The sequence below is a fragment of the Colobus angolensis genome, unplaced genomic scaffold (assembly GCF_000951035.1).
Source record: "Colobus angolensis palliatus isolate OR3802 unplaced genomic scaffold, Cang.pa_1.0 Scaffold9, whole genome shotgun sequence".
Lineage (NCBI taxonomy): Eukaryota > Metazoa > Chordata > Mammalia > Primates > Cercopithecidae > Colobus > Colobus angolensis.
The window spans coordinates 11,028,250-11,042,176 of record NW_012122931.1 but is presented as its reverse complement, the minus strand read 5'-3'; the positions used below and the strand labels follow the sequence as shown (position 1 = coordinate 11,042,176).

At 41.5% G+C, this 13,927-nt stretch overlaps 1 protein-coding gene across 1 annotated transcript in view; it reads right to left on the bottom strand.

Moving 5' to 3' along the window:
• The window catches only part of PSMB7 (proteasome (prosome, macropain) subunit, beta type, 7), a 62,591-nt gene that overhangs the window by 28,364 nt on the left and 20,300 nt on the right, over window positions 1–13,927 (bottom strand). The window contains exon 6 of the mRNA XM_011931402.1: window positions 2,865–2,923. Coding sequence (XP_011786792.1) covers window positions 2,865–2,923 — 59 coding nt within the window. The remainder of the gene's footprint in view (window positions 1–2,864; window positions 2,924–13,927) is intronic.

Here is a 13,927-nt window from a genome sequence, read left to right as displayed (position 1 = left end):
GAACCAGAAATGACAGTTACCTTGGCTGAATCTAAAATGGTGTCCTCTCAACTTTGCTAGGCAGTCTTGGCCTTCATTTAATATTCACCAAAAGCAAACAGTGTGGTCAGCACAGTTAGTGGCTTGGTCTTCGCAATAAATATTTCCTACTAACTATTAACATCTCTTGAGATCTTTAAACAATTATCTGCTGACAGCTGTTATTCTATTATGTGCCTTCTGTTTACTTTCAAACTCAACCACTAAAGAAGAAGGTACTATCTTCACCTTAATAAAGTGATTTTCGGCCGGGCATGGTGGCTGACACCTGTAATCCCAGCACTTTGGGAGGCCAAGGTAGGCAGACTACTTGAGCTCAGGAGTTCCAGACCCACCTGGGCAGCATGATGAAACCCAGTCTCTACAAGAATTGCTTGAACCCAGGAGGCAGAGGTTATAGTGAGCTGAGATCATGCCACTGCACTCCAGCCCTGGGTGACAGAGTAAGACTCTGTCTCTCCCTCTTTTTTTTTTTTTTTTTTTTTTTGAGACAGAGTCTGGCTCTGTTACCCAGGCTGGAATGCAGTGGTATGATCTCAGCTTTCTGCAACCTCCGCCTCCCAGGTTCAAGTGATTCTCCTTCCTCAGCCTCCCGAGTAGCTGAGATTACAGGCGCCTGCTACCACGCCCAGCTAATTTTTGTATTTTTAGTAGAGACAGGTTTCATCATGTTGGTCAGGCTGGTCTCGAACTCCTGACCTCAAGTGATCCCCCCACCTCGGCCTCTCAAAGTGTTGGGATTGCAGGCATGAGCTGCTACGCCCGGCCGAGACTCTGTCTCAAATAAATAAAGTGATTTTCACTGATTGTCAATGTGCATGCGGTTTCAATAACAAGTGAATAAAAACCAGTCACCTAAAATTGTCCATTTAAATAATCAATGTGAAATAAGAATATGGCCAACCTGTTTCAAGGTCTCACAGCTAATGTAGAACCAAGTGCTCCCAGTTATGGACGCAACTGATCTAAGAAACATTCTTCAGATTGATAGTATCAATTTTATTGAAGGGATGCTGACATTCCCCTTTACTTCCCAAAATCACATCAAATATTAAATTCACAGCCTTTGAACTATTTCAAATCCAAACTCTAAATAAGGTAAAATTAAGTCACTTCTAATGTACCTCATACTCTCAACTTTTCCTGCAATTCTCATTTTTATTTAACATACACAAGTCTAATCAAAGCTTTCAGGAAGATTTGAAAAGATTAATGTGTTTTAAAGAAGGATTTGACATTACTGAGGTGATTTTCTAAACAAAACTCTGAGTCTGCCTCCCTGTACCTCTGTGAATTCTAATGGATGTGTAGAACCTTAGGACTCCTCTCCTATAGTTAGAAGACTGGGGAACTTTTTTCTTTTCTTTTTCTTTTTTAAGTGACCTACTATTAATATATCCTATTTATTCTCTATATTTAAGAAGGCCAAACAGAAAATAATGCTGATATGGCAACAACTGTTCACATTGAGAAATGAGAACAGAATCCTAATCTCATTTATAGTCTATACTTGGACTTGTTTACTATTCTTAATTGGAACAAGACACTGTCATTTTTAGTATAAAACCCCTAAATTCTATACACTATGTTTTAATTCCTGCAGCTATCCGAGAAGGGAAGAAATCTAGCAGAGTGACCAACACTTATTTGAGCTATCCCCATGTACCAAGGGGAGGTGTCGCAGTTTTCAGCAGAAAACTCTGTCTGTCCTGGCTGATCAGTATCTTTAATCCTATTTTCTCTGGCTTTGACAGCACTTGGTCCAAACCTAAAGGGCAGAGAGAGCTTCAGAGTTCCGAAGACACTTGGTGCTCCAATGACAATGAGATGATGGAAGAACAAAGTACTTTTAATATGCAGTCTTTTCCAAAGATGACTGGACACAAGGCACTGTCAAAAAGCAATTCCCAGAGACAACCTCTGGCCCCTAAACACTACTGCAAAGTCAGAAACGACAGAAACCTACATACTAAGAAATAGGGTAAACCACTCATAAACTACCTATTAATTGTTAAAAAGAAGTTGATACTCCCCATCAAAAAATTAATAACCATCAATAAAGCTTATGTGCCGAATGCTGGTTTAGCGGCAAGGATGTAGTGCCGTGGAGGAGTAACGTGGTACCGTGATGGATCCAGGCATATCCAACATTCCTGCGACAGTGACCATGGAAGAGCTGTGCATTTGTCCTGAAGATGTGGGGGGTGGGGACAATCTATCATTAAAGTAGACTTAAGTGGAGTATCATTCAGAAGATACCACCTTCCCCCACCACCAAAGAAAATACAATAAAAGAATCTCTCATACATGTATCTGAGACACCAGATCACTACACTCTGAGATGACTCCACCACATGCATGGTCTTGTCCCCATCTTCTGCCAGATGCAGAATCACCTATAGGGATTTTTAAAACTGCCTCCATTTTCAGGTTATGTCTCTGTAACATGCAAAGACATACACCGTTTTTTCTATTCTTAGAACAGAAAAACCTGTCATTTTGAGATATCGTGACACAGAAAGTTTGATGCACAAGAAAACATTCCACGTTGTCACTGCCTTTACAGTCCAGAAGATTCCTAGACAGCCCAAAGCCCAGAGCAAAAAGCTGGATAGCACTCGTGCCTCAAGCCCAAGGAAGGGCACAGCTGGGCCACTACAAAAGGAAGCTGGTCTCTTCGGCAAAGAGACCATCTGTGCCAAAGAACATTCCAACTAACAACAGTGCTGTACAAGCTCGGGAGGAATCAGCAATCAATTTGTAAATGTTCAAGACAAAACCAGAAAAATCTCTGAAAGAGAATAAAACTGCAGGGACTTACATACCTCCATGTCTGGCCTAAACTTATCTTCAAATACAGCCATTGCTGCCAAGGAGCCAGAACCTGTAAGAAAAAGGTACACTTTTAGTGTATTTTATGATATACCAGCTTCTCCATCTCAAGTTTACCTAGGGGCAACAAAACTAGCAAAACATGCCCAGTGTCTCATTCAAGTACAGTGTAAATATTAATTCTACAGGGCCACATAAAGCAGGTAAAAACAGTGCTCTTCAAAAGCCTGGAGTCACACTTACCACTATCTAAGGTAAATCTGCAACTGGTCCTACTTCCACCACTGACAGGTATAACTGTAAATTATTCACAATAAAATGCTGAAGCATGAAAATGAGGTTATGGAGAATTTGGATTTTTTTCAAACAGTGACTGCCACATAATTTCCCATGTTCTATGTTGTGAGTCTAGTGCTCCATATTGTGCCTTGGCAGGCTGCTGGGTATAGCGCTAAATACCACGCCAGTTCGAAAGAAAAGATTGTTTTAATGAGCTGGCCCTGGTAGAGTCACCTTGACACGCAGGGAAGAAACTACCGCACCAGCAATGGTAATAGAACTGCGAGCAGCAGCCACCAGGTTATTCCAGCTACAACTGTAAAACACTTTATTATGTGGCATTTATTTGGAGCTATTATTTTTAGTTTGTACTTTGAAGAGTAACAGCTGAATAGACAAAATGACAAAGAAACAAAAATTTATTATCACAATAGCAAATGGCTGAAAGGTTATGCTGCATAGACATTAACAGATAGCAAATTTATCCCTACAAAAGTAGGATGTAAAGGCATTACGAATAAGTGTGGGCTCCCTTTGAATGGACGCAAAAGGCAGCTCAGCACTCCTTGAAAATTTAAATTTGCTTTGTTCAAAAACCAGAGAATCCTTAGAAAATCATCATCTTGTCTTTACAGGTCCTGGCAATATTTCAGTATACTCCACTTTTGGAGAGAGGATAGAGTTGCCCACAATTTTTTACTCCAATTAGAAGATTTTTTTGGCATTTATTACTTTTTAACTTGTTTTGCATAACACTATCTATTTAGCTAGGTCACAGAGAAAACCATATTTTCTATTTAAAATGATTTGTGTACATCGCTTGACCACCTCAATGGTTTAGCAAAAGAAAAAGGCAGCGATTAAACAGTTTCAAATGAGGTGTCCTGCTGATTTTATCAAGTCTGCTGAATGTATAATGAAAAAGGAGAAGCTGACAGCAATGCCGCATTGAGAAAATACAGACTACCTTATCTGAACCATTTAAGGAGGTCCAATTATAGATCAAATTTAAAGGGTAGAAACAGCAGATTTACAGACACAAATCAATGAACATGGTAATCCCGATGAATATGACAGATACTCCTGTTAGGGAATATTGCTGCGGTTGAGGATCATTACCTTCACAGTACCGGATACATCACATCTAAAGCAGTAGGAAGCGTCAAGTGTAGACCAGCATTACAAGCAATGACTATTCATTTAAGCTTTGGGAGCAAAAGGCAACCCCATTTTCCCCCCTCACAATTTATTCTCCTTTAAAAAAAAAAAACTAAAATGGTGATCTAAAGGGACATTAAAAGCCCTCTGAAAAGGAGACAGAAATTAAACAGATATAAAACTAGTATACTCGGATAAAACTAGCACATAGGCGAGAGCAAATTCAGCAAAACAAACCTCTGAATTTCAAAGTAAACATGTCCTTGAAGATGTGGAAACAGGGTCAAACTCCACCAACGTTCTGTGAGTCACACGTTTACTCTGAGATTCAGGGGTCGGGGGAAAAGTAACTTAAGTTGCTGTTTTCAGGCCCAGGTGAGAGCCAGTCTCAGACTTACTAGTAAAAAGCAAGCTGGTTTTGTGTGGCAAGCGAAAGACAGCTGCCATGAATGAACGAGGCAACTGCAAATGAAGAATCTCAGGAAAAAACACTTCTAGATATAAACCAATCCTGCAGAGCATTTGTGAGCAGGCTGGCCTCTTCCAACGAAGTCCAGGAATATCTCCATGAAGAGCCCAAGGGTAATCAACCAGAGGTCCGAAATAATCATTTTAAAAAGGACAGGGAGAAGGCAGGTATTTAGCTAGGAGCTAACAACTTGTGGAAAACTGTAACGAATTGTTAAAAGAGAAAAACAAGCTTACCTTAAAGGAATTTTTCCTTAAAAATCACTAGCTGTTTTTTCCTCGGGGCCATTCCTTTCTTTGGCAGTTTCACAGTAAATTTTTTTTTTTTGGCTCTATTCTTTTTCCTAGGCACATATATTTCCTTCTGCTCAGCTTCACTCAATAATTTAAGAAATGAAAAATATTTCCCTCCCCAAATAATTATTTCTTTAAAACCTTTTTTCTAGCTGGGTGCGGTGGCTCACGCCCGTAATCCCAGCACTTTGGGAGGCCGAGGCGGGCGGATCACGAGGTCAGGAGATTGAGACCATCCTGCTTAGCACAGTGAAACCCCATCTCTACTAAAAATACAAAAAATTAGCCGGGCGTGGTGGCGGCGCCTGTAGTCCCAGCTACGTGGGAAGCTGAGGAAGGAGAATGGCGTGAACCCAGGAGGCGGAGCTTGCAGTGAGCCCAGGTCACGCCACTGCACTCCAGCCTGGGTGACAGAGCGAGACTTACAAAAACAAAACAAAACAAAACAAAACAAAACAAAAAACCTTTTTCCTGCCTAGAAACAATACTACAGACAAAACTTCTAAGTGGAAATAACACACTAAACCCACAGACTCTTGGAACAAAAGAGTCTCTCTCCAGTGTGGGGAGGCTCTCTACATTATCAGACAGGCAATTTTGTTATTTTTTTTAGAGCTGAAAGGTATAAGACAAGTAAACATAGGACTTGGGACTTTTACTACACTGTATTTCTGACTCCCCCTTTTTGTACCTCAAAATATATATATATATATACACACACACACACACACACACACATGCGTGCACGCACACACAGACACACTCTTGAGAAGTTTTCTGAAAAGCAGGAGCTTCCCAACCCGATTCTGCTTCCCATGAAATCAAAGACAAGTGGGCCCCAAAATAAACTTGAAAAGAAAGGGAAATTCAACATTAAAAATAATTTCCAAATCACTTGCAAATTAGCTCCTGCTCCGAGCTTTTCAGGAAAGGAAGACTTTGGCGCCCCCTTTTCAGAAACATACAGAAGTGTTTGGAGATAGAAAACCTGTCAACAGGTTTGTAGGTACCTCTGAATGTGTATCTGCCATTTAGAAAACTGGGGTGAGAATTTAAACCACAACTGCAATTGCCTGAAGTGACAAGAGAACATAATTTCAAGGCAATGCAGTGGGGGACACAAGGAACAAGAAGTTGGCCATTAAAAAAAAAAAAAATGGTAAACTCAGACCAGTATTCTTTAAAGATAATTTCATTCAAGTTTCCTAGATACTGGTCCAACATCCAAAACTATATACAATAAATCACCAGTCAAATGCCATTCTAGTACAGCCACCATGTGACCTGTAAAATGTTAAAATATTATATCCTCTTTCCCCATAAGCCACTAACAACGCCCTGAGACATTCTGTTATTCAGCATCAACTACCTAAGCTGGCACCCTCTTCATAAACAAAACCAAGGTGAAAATCTTTTGAAGGATCATTTGCTCTGATTTTTTATTCCAAAAGCAGAGACATCTTAGACATCAGAACTGTCTGGTTTCCCATTAAAGAACAGATACACCGAAAAGCCAGGGGACAGTGTGGCCAAGACCGGGTCTCTGCGGTACACTTGAGTATGCCAGAGAAGGAAAGGCGTGTCAGAGAGGACATGCAAGAGTGAGGCCTCAGAGAACTTACTCCAGTTGGGAGGAGAAGGAAGCCAAAGAGAAGAACAAGGGCCTTCTGCTGAGCACCCGCCAGGTGCCATGCGGCCTATTTTAGGTCATTTCATCATCCTCACAGCAACCCACTAACGTGAGAAAGCTCCTTGTCTAGGACTACAGGAAACAAGCACAGGGGCAGGATTCCTGTCTCAGCTATGACCCTATGTCGCGCTCTCATACAGAAAGTCCTATATGCCACAATACAGTTGAGAGAGGACATGCAAGACTTTCCATGACCAGGTTTCTACCTCCTTCTGCTCCCTCCCATCTCCCATACACACCCCTGATACTCCACCAACACCACACTGCCCATGATTTCCTAAATGCCCATGCCAGTTCAAGCCTATCTCACACTGCACATGGCAGTCCGTTTGCCCCGACAGTCCACAGAACTCCCAGTCACCCTTCAAACTCCAGCTGAGAGAACACTTCTTCCTAGAACCCTTCCTTGGTCACCCCCCAGCCACAGGGTTTACCACTCTCATCTCTGCAACTTGTCCATCCTTTCATATCCACAGCCCTCATCCCCAACAGTCTCTGACACATGGCAGCATTAGGGGAGACGCTTATTGAAGTAAGGTGCACAAAAAGGTGAGGCCAACTGTCCAAATGAGGGAGCCGGAAAAAACTCTGAGCTGCCCCTGAAGGCGTGAGGATAGCAGTAAATGCCTTGATAAGGTGTAAAGCAATATTTATTGCCTAGTTTACCATACTAGGCTGAATATAAGACAAACTCAAGTGTAAAGCCAGTTCAATTTTCAAAAAGGAAAAAAGGGCTTTAAAACCGCAAAACCAAGTCCTATTGTATGTCCTAGTCCAGTCCAAACCACTGTGATATCACAGGAGCGAATGGCCCTTCCTGGATTTCTGCATTATATTAACACTACTGACACTCTCATTCTCATCAGTAGTTTCCATGAAGCTGCTCCCTAGCAACCTTCACCAAGCTTGCCTTTTCAGCACACCCACGGTTACTGAGTACCCAGTATTGCTTCCAGAACAAAGCTCTTTGAAACAGAAAAACAAGGTGCGATTCAGTGACCAGCACTTAGAGAGGTGACTATAAGTAAGGACACTATGATGGCTACCTAGTCCCCTCAGACTGACCTCCTGCATCAACTGTCCTCCCCCGAGCCCACCTACACACCCTGCTCAACACTCGCCACCCCAACCCACCAAGGAGCTGGGCTGCGGAAAGACAGGGAAGCAGGAAGGACAAATGTCTCCTTCCCTTTCACCTGCAGGGCCCTCCCCCATCCACTGCACACACTCCCCAGCTGCTCCAGCTAGGTCCTCATTCAAAGAGGTCCTCTGCAACCAATGCCCTGTGGAGTCCTGGAAAGAGCACCCGGCCTGCTTCCCAATTGTGTTAGGGCCAGACTCACCCACAGACCCTCCAGACAACACTCTGGGTCACCTGCATCTGCTAGGCCCCGGGAGAAGGGGTCCCAAGCACAAGTTCCACAAGGACCACACCTAGAGCCAGTCTGTTAAAATGAAACATCTTATAACAGCAGGACCACTGGCTTATAAACAAAACTACTAGCTCCTCTAAGAATGTAAAATGAAAGCCCTGAAACTCAGAAAAATACATGCAACATGCACAACATTAATAACTAAAAAGAGCTCACAGATAAATACATCAAGACTCCAACGGAGAAGACAGTAGTTTACAAAAGAGAAAAGGCAGAGGCCTATACACATTAAGCAACACTGATCAAGTTCACTAGCAATCAAAGAAATACGAATTGAAGTAAAATAACTACCTTTTGCCTTTTAAACTAGCAAAGATTAAAAAGAATAATAGTGCTGACAAAAGTGTGATCAAATGGGTACTCTGACACACTTGGAGAAGCAGAAATGGATAGAACTCTTCTAATGGGCAATGCAGAAACATCAACTGGAAATCACACAGCTACACATACCCACCAAACCAGCAAGTCTCTTAGGAACTTATTCTAAAGAAACACATGGACAAGTACCCAAGTCACGTATCTTAAAAGATCATTGTTTAGATTAAAGGGGGTACTTAAAAGATCATTGTTTAGATTAGATTAGAAAAAAAAAATACCTGGAAGTAAATGTAAAGGTTCAACAACCAGGAGCCAGGGAAAATCAACAATAAAATACTACACACACAGACATTAAACATGACAAAGTAGAAATACATTTTTTTGGCAATGGGAAGCTATCCATGCTATAATATTTAGTGGGGGAAAACATGTTCCAAAGCAAAATTAACAGATACACTTATGCACTATATATTATACAAACCTGGAAGCACATAAATCAAAATATTAAGCTTATTTTCTTTTTGTTTACTTGTATTTTTTAATTTTTCTTCAAAGTGCATACATTAATAGCAATTTTTTAAGGTATAAAAAATTGGAGAAAATCTAACATTGTGAGGGGATGGAAAAAACAAGCAAAAGACCAAGACTTTGCTAGCTGTCATAGTCTTTCCATGTAACAGCGGCAGCAGGCAGCTTATTCCTTAAATTTGTATACAAGGGCCTAAAGGTCAATCCATGCATGAGTCAACAGACCCAAAGAACAGCAGCAATCAATCATCACAAACAAATACCCCATATCTCTCCTTCTCACTGTCCTTAAAAGGACTGTCTTAGAGGTACAATCATCTTAATAATGAAGTCCTCTGAGCATTTCAGCATGGGGCTGGACCCCTCTTATGCAGAAGTGTACTCTGTGGCAAACACAGCACTGAAGAAACTGTAACAGATGCACACGGTACTTAAGAACTTTCACAGCAGAGTCACATCAGTTTTGTTTGCTCTTCAGGCATGGCAAGTAGTAGCAGTCCCATTTACAAAAGGAGAATAAAGCTCAGAGATAAGGAATGTGCCTAGATTACACAGCCAGTGATAAGCAAATCTGGGATTCTGAAGCCAGATCTTTCTGAATTTAAAGTGTGCGATGTTCTTTCCATTCCACCACGTTTGCCTCTTAAATAGCAAAGCCAAATGCTTGAAATCAAGATTAGCAAGTAAGCCTGGGAGATGGAGCTATCTTTTCTTAGCTCCCCACCCCAAAAAAGCATGCTTTCAAACTTGCTTTTTCTTTAGATTTCAGCTCAATGATTACCACACACATCTGGATATAGTTAATTTGTGTTGTTTTGCTTGGAAATTCAAATGAGACTGGAATTTAGTTAAATATTTTAAATGATTAAACATATAAACATATGCCATTCACTGTTTAGCAATGCCACTCATCAAGTATCTGTTATAACAGCATTTATTTTAAAATAGTCTCATTCAAAAAAAAAAAACCTGAAATTAGTCTCCATTTTCTAAAACCTCTGTAAGTGTTTCGATCTTAGCTTACCACGATTAGTAATTCACTTTGAAACTAACTTTTTCTGAGAGAACAATCCAATTCAGGAAGAAACCTAAAATTTTACAATCTAGATATTGCTTTTACTTGTTCTACACATTTAAAAATGTGTTATTTTTCCATGTCAGAGTTCACTAAAATACTCAACAAACTTAGCAATTCTATCATCTATGTTATTAGATATGCTAAAGAAACAGTAAGACTGAAATAATTTCCTGAAACCTGCTGCTTCTAAGTCAAAAGCTAGGAAGGACCTGAAAGGTAGAAATTTGCTTTTTCTAATAAGATGCTCACTAACTCTCAAACTGGGGAAGGGGAAAACATTTATTGAGGGTCTTAGGTCCTGGACCTTGAACTCAAGTACTGGGAGTATTTTCCCCTTTTACAGACAAGGAAATTGAGACTCAACTGCTTCCAAATAGTTTGCCCATGGCAAGAGTCGATGGGAAGCAGGGCCAAGCTTTAAACCTAAGTCCTGTTCTGAAGCATGGGTTATCAAGCTCGTGCACCCTTCAGAAGGGCAACTTCCCACTCTTTCTTCAAACAACCCATTCCCAGGTGCCCACACAGCAGCAGCAGGCTCTGGGAACACCAAGAGGCACAAGAGGTGGCCCAGCCCTGGTGCTCCCTAGCTGTGCACATCACTCCCAGCTCTGCAAAGCTGCCAAAGTTGCTCCAGGAGGCACAAGCAACTGCATTAAGCACAACGTGAATGCTGCGACCGGAAACCAAGCGGCACAGCAGCCCTACCGAACTAGGTTCCTTCCCTGAACAAGGGGTAGGAGACAGGAGGCGCCTTCCTCAAAGGGTGGCTCTGAGGGTTGCACAAGATGGCGAGTGTAAAGCAAAATGCTGGGGACACTAAAAGCTCAAGGACAGCTGGCTGATGAAATTCCTCTCCGACAAGATCCTGGCCCTCCAGGCAGCTATTTTATACAATCACTCTCAGCAAGTCCCAGGGTTGGCAGCTTTCATGGAAACAGAGGTCTTCAGAATTTCTTTCTCAAAGTCATGAAGTTATGAGAGGCAGCAGGAAATGGATTTCTACCACTTTTCCCCAAATCAATTTAACCAGATCTTCTCAGGAAAAAAAGCTGCTCCTTCTGCTAAAGAGCGGTCCATTTTAAGAAGCCAAGGACCTGTTTGCCACCGTGGCCTGCCAAGGTATAAGATGTATGCGGCGATAACAGAGTCACACACAGAACTTTCTAATCCATCAGTGTCAGCTCTCCCTGACACAGCACTTACTCACACTTGCTCATTGTTAGTCAACTGGCCACTCATTCTGGGTAAAATTTGGTGCTTTCCACATACCCACAGACTGGGATCATTTTTCACTCCATTCCTGCCTCCAAGGCCTCGTCTCCTGGTACTGGTGCTTGCTCTGGAGGCCAACAATGCCAATGTGTGCAGGGCTGATTGATGAATATAAAACAAGCTGGGCACCGGGGGACCACGTTCAGCCACTAGAGAGCAGTGGAGCACCTCTCACTGCTCGGTAGAACACACGCGGGCTTTAAATGGTTTAATTGTATGCATGCATTTCATTATAAGTCTTGGCCAAAAGCTTCCTGGCGAGGCAAGCCAAGCAATCAGACAATCTTGCATCGCTTGCTGAAATCCAGATTTGTCCTTTGTCAGCATAAACAGTTTAATTTGATGTTTTCACTCCTGAGTAAGCACTGAGTATTACATTTAAACCCCTCATGAGGGGGAAGAATGCTTCCCTTTCATCAGTAAATGTACCTCAATGTCAAAGTCTACCTTTTATTCCCAATGAATTTTAAAAAAAGTATTCCATTTAATATGCTAAAAATATTGGTAAGGCATCCAACAATTTCACTCAAAAACTAATTCCTCAAAAAATGGAGTTCCTTTTCTAAATGTAAGGTAGTCAAAGAGGAGTTAAATTTTACCCTAATAATTTAAAACACCACTTGAAGGGAACAGGGATTTTTCTTATAATTGCAACTGCAACATCTCATTGAACTGACAGGTTATAAACACTTATTCTTCAGAAAAGACTAACAATCAGGGCATCAGGGCCTAAAATGTGAAAAGTTTTATTTCATTAATGCATTTTAATGAAATGTCACAAGATACGGAGAGAGAACATTTTTTCCCTAAAATATAGGTGTCACCTACCCGTTTACAGGACAAAATGGAGGATGAAAATTACCCAAAAATGCACCTATCTTAATCAGTCCCCTGCACCATAAGGCCCCACCAGGAAACCAAAGTTGAGGACAAGGCATACACTCTGCCTCCTGCCGCGGGAGTGCAGGGCAGAGGGAGCTGGCAAGTCTCTTAAAGGTACCCTTTACTCAGCTCCATATTTCAAAGTAACTTCCCAAATTTCAGGGCATTCCACTTTAATTGATGGACTAGATGGTATTATTTTCATTGTATGGATGGAAGAAGCTAAAATTCACAGAAAGGAAGGGGGCTACCCAAAGTCATGCAGCCAGAAATGGCAGCACGGGTACATGAACCCAGATCTGGTTAACAGCAAATCCCTCGTTCTATGAACTACACAGTGAAAAGCCTTCTGATGCCTAAGATGACTTTTCACGTAGTCTGACCAACGAGGAAGTAAAAGGCATCAAGCACTAGGTCATAAGCATATAAAGGCACTTTCCTTTAGCAGGGGCACTCTGGTCCAATTCTGAAACAAGAGCAGATAAAGATGAGCTAGTTAACCTCACTCTCTCTCAGTGGGGTTTAAAGCAAAGAACTTTAAACCGTTAGCATTTCCTTTAACTGTTCTGAAAAGTGCTCTGGCAAGGGCTTTTTTACTTGGTTGTAGGCTAAGGACAATTCAAATCAGGGGACTTTGTGGTAAAATGTCAGAGCAGGGAAAAAAAGGAGGAAGAGCACCCATACATTAATTCTAATATCTCACCATTCTGCCTATAAAAGGCATTTAATATTTTTTTACACAGAATCAAGAACAAAATCCAATCTAATTAGAATAGATTAAGAACTGGCAAGGGCTGACTATATTACATTCCCTGTAACAATATGATGAATTTTAGAAGTAAATATTTTCTCATTTCCTGATATCATGGCACCATCTATTGGCTTAGTACCACCTTTGCAACAACCAGGAAACAAGATGCATTCATTCAACTTTCACGGGCTTTTGGTTCCCAGTTGTTTTATTCTTGGCACTCCATTGCAACATAATTTTAAGACATAAAATCCATTTACTGCACATTTTAAATCTTCTAAAATGCATCTTATATTAAAGCAGGAAGTGCCAGAGAAATCTTGACACAGAGAGCTACACACAGAAAAATGTATTGGCACTAAAACATGCTACATACAAAAGACTTATGTTTGGTATCTCACTTCATGCTCACACATGAAGCAAGCATTACAGAAGAAATCAATGTTCATAGTCAAACAGCTAAATGAATGTTGGACCTGAACCCAGGCTAAGGACAGTGGCTCATGCCTATAATCCCAGCACTCTGGGAGGCCAAGGCAGGAGGATCACTTGAGACCAGAAGTTCCAGACCAGCCTGAAAAACACAGTGAGACCCAGTCTCTACCAAAAAAATTAAGAAAAAAAAAAAATCAGTGGTGGTACGCCCAAAGTCCCAACTACTTGGGAGGCTGAGGTGGGAGGGTCACTTGAGCTCAGGAGTTTGAGGGTATAGTGAGCTATAATCACACCATTGCACTTTAGCCTGGAGACAGAGCAAGACCCTGCCCCTAAAAAATAAAAACAAATAATTAAGTTAATTAATATCTTTAAATCGGCCGGGCGCGGTGGCTCAAGCCTGTAATCCCAGCACTTTGGGAGGCCGAGACGGGCGGATCACAAGGTCAGGAGATCGAGACCATCCTGGC